At 52.9% G+C, this 9,274-nt stretch overlaps 1 protein-coding gene across 2 annotated transcripts; it reads left to right on the forward strand.

Moving 5' to 3' along the window:
• The first annotated feature begins 427 nt into the window (after positions 1-427).
• Positions 428-8,315, forward strand: Msantd1 (Myb/SANT DNA binding domain containing 1). 2 transcript variants are annotated; one of them, XM_021211231.2, is made up of 3 exons: positions 428-2,416; positions 5,882-6,157; positions 7,795-8,315. In XM_021211231.2, exons 1-3 carry the CDS (start codon positions 2,097-2,099, stop codon positions 8,033-8,035), a joined length of 837 nt encoding a protein of 278 aa, XP_021066890.1. In that variant the 5' UTR covers positions 428-2,096; the 3' UTR covers positions 8,036-8,315. The 2 variants fall into 2 exon arrangements, with proteins under 2 accessions (XP_021066890.1, XP_021066892.1); XM_021211233.2 differs by lacking the exon at positions 5,882-6,157.
• Positions 8,316-9,274: the final 959 nt, after the last annotated feature.

Below are 9,274 nucleotides of genomic sequence, written 5' to 3' on the forward strand. Positions count from 1 at the left end.
CTTTGAACTCTCCAGAGGCTCTAAGGAAATTTGTAGAAATGGCTAAGAGATGGCCGATGGGGACCTAGGACCTCCCCCATATCTCTTAGGCCAACATTTTGCTGAGTCATTTATAGTCATTTAGCTGGCTCTTGTTATTTTAGTACAGAGATGAGGACACTGAGGCTGGAATCCATTGCTAAGGTCACACAGAGCTAGATTCAAAAGCTAGCAGCTTGAAGCTAAGCATAGTGACAGTACACTTTTAATCCCAGTACTCAGGAGGCAGAGACAGGGCCAGCCTAGTGTCTACATACTGAGTTCTTAGGCCCAAGGTTATGCTTGTCTTGTCTTTCCCTGCTAGCTGGAGATGCTGTCTGTGGAGGCAATAGGGCAGGTTCCTAGTTGCCCTGCTCCTCAAGAATCAATCTTCTGCGCCTAAAGAACAGGGAGCTTCCTGGAGGAAGGAGGTAGTTTCTAGGCACTGAGCTCTGAGAACCAGACCCAGGTCCCATGCTCAGCACTAGGGGGCAGCAACGAACCACCAGGCCAGCAGTATGCCTGGCATGCTCAGTATCTTATCTGACTTTGGCAGGAGAGTTTTTGCAGACCTATGGAACCATGGTGGGTATCTGTCTGCTAGCTCAGCAGTAGGAAGTCCCTATGTGACTCCCAGGGTTCAGAGAGGAAGCCTGACATTGACCTAAACCTATGAAGTGACAGCAAGACCTCCAGGGGCTACCCTCTGCTGCCTTTTTATTTCTAATTTTGGATTGGAACTCAGGTCAGTCCCCCCCACCCAGTAAGTTACTGACCATGCTCCTTACAGTGGACCCAGGAAGCCCAGAGACACTGCTCTCTCCAGGCTAAGTTCTTCCTATCTTTGATCAGGCAGGGGGAAAGCCAATGATCACTGTTGTTCTGCTGACCAGAGAGTTTTAGCTAGTTGTCTGGGGAGCAGGCATGACTACCAATAGAGTGTACCGGGCCCAGAGATTCTAGGATCAGACTAGACTGTGTGTCCACATCAGCCAGCCTAGCCTGAGGGTCTTAGTTAGGTCCATGTAATCGCTCTCATTTGTGACTTGCTTTCCAGATGCTAGCTGCTGATGCCCTGTGGTTAACGCTTCCCTCTGCAGATTCCACATTCTACATTCCTGTTCTGCTACCTCCTCAGCCTGAGGTCCCTGCCTAGCCCTGTGGGCGTATTAACCCCTCCTCTTGATGTTTTGCCTGCCCCTACCCCAACACTGCTGTGTCTCTTGAGGACTAGCCCTGAAATGTACCCTGCTCAGGACATTGAAGTTGCCCTCTGACTGCAGCCACTTTTCCCTGATGGGCCTCCTCAGCTCAGCTCAGTTTGCCCCTTCCATCAGGGCTGCGCTTATGCTTCTTCCCATGATGAAGGTCAGCATCTGTGTCCTTCAGGCCTGCATGGCTAGGCGAGGTCTAGCTCTGACTTGCCTGGCTTCCCAGCACCCACACAACCTGACACCCAGGGATTTGCGTTAGTAGAACAAGAGAAGCAGAGTCAATGGGGAGGAGGCAGGGCCCTATGAGGACCGGCTTCAGTAAAGCTTGGCAGGCTCCAAGAAGAGGGTGACCTCTCAGCCAGGACCTCACCACCCTAAGAGCCATCGAGGCAGTATCGGGGCCTCCATCTCCCTTGTAACCCTGCACCTGATGTCTAAGCAGGCTACTGCCCATCTTGGACCTCCCTGGACTCTAACCTATATAAACCAGGTGGGGCTGAGGTAAGGACTACTGCTTAGATGCCTCATGTAGGAGCCTGTCAGGCACAGTGAAAGCAAGTCTCTTCTGGGGCCTAGAGGGCCAGCAGGGTGGGAGGAGGGCTGGGAGCCACAGTGGGTTTGGGTACAGCCTCTCACTGCAATATTGATGGCCCGTCAGTGCAGCCCTGATTCCTGTGCTTTCAGTTAAAAGGTTTCTGTTGTTGTAGCTTATGCAGTTGCTCTGTTGCTATGGAAACATGACATCAAAATGACGTTTCCCGTTTAAAAGCTTTTAACTAAATTCCTGCCTGTCAGATGTAGGCCCCATTTTGAGCGTGGAGCTGCCTCGAGCAAGCGAGTGAACAAGCGCATTGCCTCTTGCCCATGGTGCGCTGGCCAGGCCTGAGGCCCTGCCTGAGTGCCATCCTTAACCCTGCAGGTGCCTCCAACATGGCAGCAGCCGAAGTGCCTGGCTACCTTGTGTCTCCTCAGACCGAGAAGCATCGGCGGGCCCGCAACTGGACAGATGCGGAGATGCGCGGCCTCATGCTGGTCTGGGAGGAGTTCTTCGATGAGCTCAAGCAAACCAAGCGCAATGCCAAGGTGTACGAGAAGATGGCCAGCAAGCTCTTTGAGATGACTGGGGAGCGCCGGCTAGGCGAGGAGATCAAGATCAAAATCACCAATATGACCTTCCAGTACAGGTGAGCACATGGGACGGTAGCGGGAGGGTCCCGGCAAGGTCGTTCCACTCTTCAGCACTTCGTGCTCTGAGGCAGGGAGGGTGTGTGTCGTCTGGGCTAGTTAGTCAGAACTCCACTTGGCAAGATCACCTTCCAAAACCGTTTGTGTAGCCTACCATTGGGAAGATGGGGAAACTGAGGCCCACAAGCAAAAAAAAAAAAAAAAAAAAAACCTGATCATTAATTCTCAAGTGGCAAGGCTGAGAATATCCTCAGCTAGACTTCCTGGAACCAAGGCTGGAGCTGCACCATCGTGAGGATGCTTCTAAGGCTGACCTTAGACCTGCCTCCTACCTGCCATGATGCCCCAGCAGTAGACAGATAGATCAGATCTTATGACCCTGCTTCCTCAACTGGGACTACAGGGCACCAATTGGGCTTGGTTCTGCCTGCCCCACCTACCACAAGTACCCAAGTTGGGCAGGGTATGGGGTTCCTTGTTTCATGTACGGAAACTGAAGCTAGAGTGAAAAGGAGGTTTGACTCCCAGGCCTGGCTCACCCTGATACCCTGAGACCACAGGAACTAGGTGAGCCCAGCCCAGGACCAGCCTCAGGGTTGGTAAGATGGGATTTTAGTGGGCTCCCCAGACAGCACACAACTCTAGGTTGGGGACTCCCCATCTGTGTATCTGACTTTGCTGCCTCTCAGTTTGACTGTCCTAGCTTGCAGCCAAAGGAGAGCCTGGGGGAACTGATAGCACTGTTCACAGCCTGGAGCATCCCTGGCAGCCAGGACGGAGCAGCTGGGCTGGGTCTGACCTCTCTGGAGAGTCGAGTGCAGGGCAGGGATCATGGATGGGCTGGAGACTGGACTTCGGAGGCATGAGAAAGTAGAGAGGGTAGGACGAAGGTCAAAACATAAAGTGAAGGTTGTGTGCATGAGGCTCTTATGAGGGGAGTGTCACAGGAGAAGTTGGAGAGTGTCACAGTCAGACAGTAAAGAGTACTTCCCCAAAAGGCAGACTAGACAGTCTGGGCCTGGGGCTGCCTAAGATCGTGTTCAGATCGCATAATGATGTACTAGTCGTTCATCTGGTTAGTTGGGAAGATGGGGAGGCTGGTTCAGACCTTGCCTTGCAGGCATATCTGTGAGGTCCCCAGCCAGAATCCATGGAAGGAAGGAGCTCTTGTGCCCTCATGGAAGAAAGGGTAAAGAGATGCCCCAAGAAAGGGAGGGGAACCCCTGCCTGGCCCATGAATCCTGTGCCCCTGGGAGATATGGCCCAACAAGACCTTGGACAGACCGTGAGACCCGAAAACTCCATTTCTAACTACTGATTTGACTTATGAGGGCCATGGAAGAAGAGAGAGGGCCTCAAGCCTGGCTTGTCTGTGGCTCACTTCTAACCCCCCAGTGCTGGCCCACAGCTGAGCCTGAAAGCAGAAACCCACAGCTGCTTAGGCTTGCTGGCATCAGAGTTATTTATTGTAACTGGTGTTACATGGAAGCCTCTGTCTGATGAGGAGAGAGTTGAGCCCAGGTCTATTGCCTGCAGGAACAGACATGAACCCATGAGGAGAGCACCCCTGGCAAAGGCTTGCCTGGCTTCCTCACATCCCATCGCCCGTTCCAGTGCTGGGGGAAGAAGGGATTTCTGGGGGAGATGAGGCACCACTGGTTGTTTTCCTTAGCTTCCCTTTGTCTAGTTGTATTATTCATTATTTATCTTGAAAGCCTCCCCCAGAGTCCTAGGGGAGGAATTCTGTCTCCATTCCTAGAGGTGGTTGTGAGCCAGGAGATGAGAGTACATGGAAAGGCCAGCCACTGCCGTCTAGGGGTAGGAGTCATGGCACCTCACAATTTACGAAGCACATGCAGACCATGGCTCCTCATAGCTGATCAGTTCTTTATCCGTCCATTCCCAACTTCACAGCAGTCTTTTCTTTTCTATAAGAGCTATTTATATATTAAGGTTCTGACTTAAAGGAAATATGACCAGATCGCTAGGATCCATAGACCATGATTTGTTGGAATACCACTGAGGCCCCCTCACTGGAGACAGACTGTCCCCATTTTCCAAGGAGTGGGGTGGCTTAAGTGGAGCAGAGAAAACAGGGGCAGGGGTTCTCTAGCGAGGAGGAGCCTGTATAGAAGGCTGACATGGCACTAATGGTGGTAAACTTCACCTTCCCCGTGTCCCCAGGTGACTTGATGGTGCCTGCTATTCATTCAGAGCAGTCTGCTCTGTTCTGTGTGACCTGCCTCTGCTTTCTGATGTAGTCATGCCATGTGGTGGAGCCCCCTAGGCCCTTGATGCTACTCCCCAAGGCCAGCCTCTGCTTTGGTGAACCGCAGTCTGGGCAGCAGCCCCTTATTATTGACTGTACCTGTGTTGGGGGCTCATTCTTGCCAGTTCTCCATCTTCAGACACCAGGGAGACTACAGCCAGCCCTTGCAAATAACCCTCGCAGGCCCAAGCTGGCCTTGAGGGCCAAAGTGCTCCTATGTTGCCTCTTTCTCTGTAGAACAAAACCGTTCCAACCAGCCCGTGTCCAGTCTCCCCAGCTTCCCTACTCAGGGGATGGCCAAGGACAGGGATGTGAGATCCTCTCAGTGAGACAGGACCTATCTGTTGGGGAAGGCAGGGCATAGGGTCTTGAGGGCACCGGTCACACTGATCAGGCCTTCGGCTTTGGCACGAGTAGAGGGTAGGTGTGAGGCAGTGTGAGATGGCACTGGCCCGTCAGCCCCACAGTCTCTGGGCAGGCTGTGCGTTTGAGAGCTGGGTCAGGCTTAGCTCAGGGCTTGCACGGTAGCATCATTACATTGATAAGGCCTAACACATCTTCCTGGCAGGTTCAAGGGAGAACAGTGTTGGAGCCCGGACCCCTGTTTACCAGACATTATTTTATTAATTCTTCCCTTTGGCTTTGTGAAGGTTTACTTTTTCATCCCCATTTTACTAATATAAAACGTGAAGGCTCAGAGAGGTTAATGAACCTGTCCAAGATCATAGTGTGTATGTGCAAGATACAGGCTCAGAACTGTGAGTATTGTTTCCCTGCTGTTCCCTCTCCTGGAAGCACCTTTGTAGACTACAACTGCTACTGTGTCAGTATCTCACACAGTCTCATTGCTAAAGGTTAACTTACATAAAAAGCACTCAGTTCACTGCAGTGAGTTTAGAACCCACAGAAGAACAGAGATTGCAGGAACCAGCCCCAAGCTCCCAGCACCTATGGGTGCCCTAGTTCATGTTGTGCAGGTCCCAAAAAGCCTCTACCTTCCGTCCAGTGTCGCAGGGGCCCTAGAGTCTGGCTGATTTTGCTGAGGAAGACCATGCTGGCCGAGAGTGGCTCCTGCCTGTGTTAACATGGCTTCCTCTGGGGACCTAGACCTCTTGAGCGCCACTCTTCCCAAGGGTCAGGCAGGACAGGCTTCACCTGCTGTTTCTCACCTTGGCTCTTGTGTCTCTCGTTTCAGGAAATTAAAATGCATGACAGATAGCGAGTCCGTCCCGCCGGACTGGCCCTATTACCTAGCCATTGATAGGATTCTGGCCAAGGTCCCTGAGTCCTGTGAGGGCAAACTGCCGGATGGCCAGCAGCCGGGGCCCTCCACGTCCCAGACCGAGGCGTCCCTGTCGCCGTCTGCTAAGTCCACCCCTCTGTACTTACCGTATACCCAGTGCTCCTATGAAGGCCGCTTCGAGGACGATCGCTCCGACAGCTCCTCCAGCTTACTGTCCCTTAAGTTCAGGTAGTGTGTGTTCGCTCTCCCTCTCCTGACCCAGTACTGCCTTGGCATCTTCGTCCCCTGTCCTGTTCCCAAATGGGACCAAAGCTCCAGCGCTCAGAGCGAGGGGCTGGCAGCGGCACAGTGACAGGCTCTGGTATCCTCCGCCCTGACCGGCTACAAAGGCCGTAGCTGTGGCCTGGTTCAGGGCCAGGTCAGCCTCAGAGCAATGAGAGCTCTGGTGCCAATGGATAGGTGGGGCTTGTCCAAGGTTCCATCACCTCTTACCTGCATGGAAAGTTCTTTGACCTCTCTGACCCCTGACTCCATCATAAAATGGGGATAAATCAGTATTCCTCAAGGAGAAAAGACGCAGGGCCAGGCCCAAGCATGCCTTCCCTGACTGCCAAATCCCAACGTGGGCCCTCTCTTGGGTCCCCATCTCAGCAACAGGTCCTCACAACATGAAGATGTAGGTCTGTACCTCCTGAGCAATGCACGGGCCTGCATTATCGGTATTCTCTGTCAACACATGCCTGTGCCTTCAGGGTACTCACAGAGCCTCCGAGTTGGGGGACAAGTAGGAGACACCCTTTAGCTTTGGACCGTGGGGTCCAGAGCAGGCACTTCTAAGGGATATTTAGGAAGGGTTTCCAAGGTCAAAGAGGAGTCAGGCAGTTGAAGAAACTAGTAAATATGGCTTTGAGTTATGGGCTTTCAAGCCTATTTGACAACAGCTAAGGTAGGAAAGGTGTCTCCGTGGAGGTCTCAGAACTCAGTGCCCCTAGGGCTGGGAACATCTGCTTAATTCACCCAAAAAGCCCGTCTTTAGAGGGAATCTCTCTCTGAAGGGCCCAGACAGAATCTGTCTGTACTAAAGCCAGACCAGACTCGCTGAGAAGCCTGAGATTTATGGCCAATTGTTCCCATGGCTTACCAAGCCCAGTTCCCAGGCACAGCCGCCTGGGGCTTTGTCCCCAAGACTAGCTGATCTTCCACTTTGCTCAAAACACAGAGCACAGGCCAGATACTGGCAATTCCTGGAATAGGAGTGAGGGTCTGGTAGGCTTTAGCAGCTTCCTGCTGTCCAGCAAGGGCTTTTAGACTAGCAGAGAGTACCCATGGGATATCTCCTGGGGAGGAGCCCAGATGGCCTGTCTGACCCCCCCCCACCACACACACACACACACACACACTGCCAAAGGCATATGTGGAGACAGAAGGCTCAGGGTAGACCTACGTTCTGAACCCATTTCTTCATGTCATAGGCCAGTTGGGACTACAGACTTCACTTCCCTTAGGAGTACCAAGTACCACACAGTGCCCAGCTTCTTTCTCTTTGCTGCTCCTTGGAGTAGGCTCTTCACCTGTGAGCACAGTGGCCTTGGGGTGCTGTCAGACCATGGACCTATATAGTCCACGCTGTGGGATATAGATGGGTTTGGCACTGCCTGCTCCTCCCAACAAGCCAGCACTAGCTTTCATCAGCTGTTCTCTCTGCTGTGAGTTCTGACCCTTCCTCACCTCTTTGTGAGTGGAGACCTGAGACCTAGATATGGCTCCTGGGGCCTCAGTGTTCCTGCTTGTCCAGTGGGGTGTTTGGGAAGGTCTGGTGACTCCCATGTTCCAGTCCCTGTGACCAACTTGTCTCTCCCCGACAGATCAGAGGAACGCCCCGTGAAAAAACGCAAGATGCGGAGCTGTCACCTACAGAAAAAGAAGCTGCGACTGCTGGAGGCCATGCTGGAGGAGCAGCGCCGGCTGAGCCGTGCCATGGAGGAGACATGCCGAGAGGTGCGCCGTGTGCTGGACCAGCAGAACATCCTGCAGGTCCAGAGCCTGCAGCTGCAGGAGCGAATGATGAGCCTGCTGGAGAAGATCATCGCCAAGTCCAACGTCTAGGCCGTGGACAGGATGCCAGGTGCCACGCAGTCCTACCCCGAAGCCCACCCAGGTTCAGAGTCCTGCCCACCCAGGCCGGGTTCCAGCCTGGCTTCTGTGCTTCTCTGAAGGGCTTTCTAGGACTCCAGTGGCATTGAGAGACCTTGGGACCCCCATCTCCAGCATTAATGCCAGGGACTCCAGGACGACACGTAGTGAGGAGGTCCCAGAAGCCACTCTCCAGTATAGTCTCTATCTGATACTTGAAACAGCTTTTGATATTAAACATAACTTTCCATTATTGCCTGGAAGCCAGCCTTCCTCTCTCTGGTGTGATGGGGAAGGGGAATTGCTGGCTTGGGTGATTCTCTTCAGTAGACAAAAGCAAATGCTGTAGGTCAGAGGCAAGTTGTGTGTGTATGTGTGTCTTTCCTCCACAGGATCTGTAGCAGCTACCCTAACTACCCAGTTATCATGGTGCTGACTCTACCCAGTCACCCTTTAGTAACAGTTCGGAGCGTCCGTCACACTAGCGCAGGATCCGGCCGACTCATGCTGCCTATGCTCTGCTGGCTTGCAGATGGGAGTGATAACAGTGGTGTGCTAAGTCCTGGCTTTATAGAGCTGTAGTTCACTCATCAGAGAAATGGTAGCCAATGAGAGTGAGTGCTCAAGGGAAAGGTTGGACCTGTGACAGAAGGAACCAGATTCGGGTGTAGATAGGAAGAGCAGCATCCATGTGAGAGCAGCCATTGGGAACAACACCCAGAGCACCTGATGCCAGCAGCCAGCGGCCAGATCACCCAGACCATGCACTTCTGGAAGGAGTTTGTGTTTCCTCTAAGCTTGTTGGGAATAGGCAGAAGGCTGAGCACACTGATCCAGCTTGTCACTGTCATTCTGTCTTTCCCCACAGCCCCCTCACTGAATAGCCATAGTTCATTAGCTAGGCCTTGACTCTTTGAGGCCACAGAAGAGACTGGAAGCAGGACAGTGTTAGCCCCAGAAGACCAGATTCAGTGGAGCTGGGTTAGATGTTTACATGTGGCACTGTGCCCTGAGACTTAGAATATACTTCCGAGGTCAAGGGTGATAGTGAGGCTTTACCAAGCACCTGCCAATCATCCTGATGTGAGGGTGCCAACTCTGTGGACTCTCCAATAACAGTCAGCCAGATGTGAGAGAGAGGCTTCATCCAGATGGTGTGGAGCCCTGCCCCAGGCTGCCTATGGGGAGGGCTGCATGGTTTGTGCAGCTGAA

Source organism: Mus pahari, chromosome 13, assembly GCF_900095145.1.
Source record: "Mus pahari chromosome 13, PAHARI_EIJ_v1.1, whole genome shotgun sequence".
In the NCBI taxonomy this organism is placed as follows: domain Eukaryota; kingdom Metazoa; phylum Chordata; class Mammalia; order Rodentia; family Muridae; genus Mus; species Mus pahari.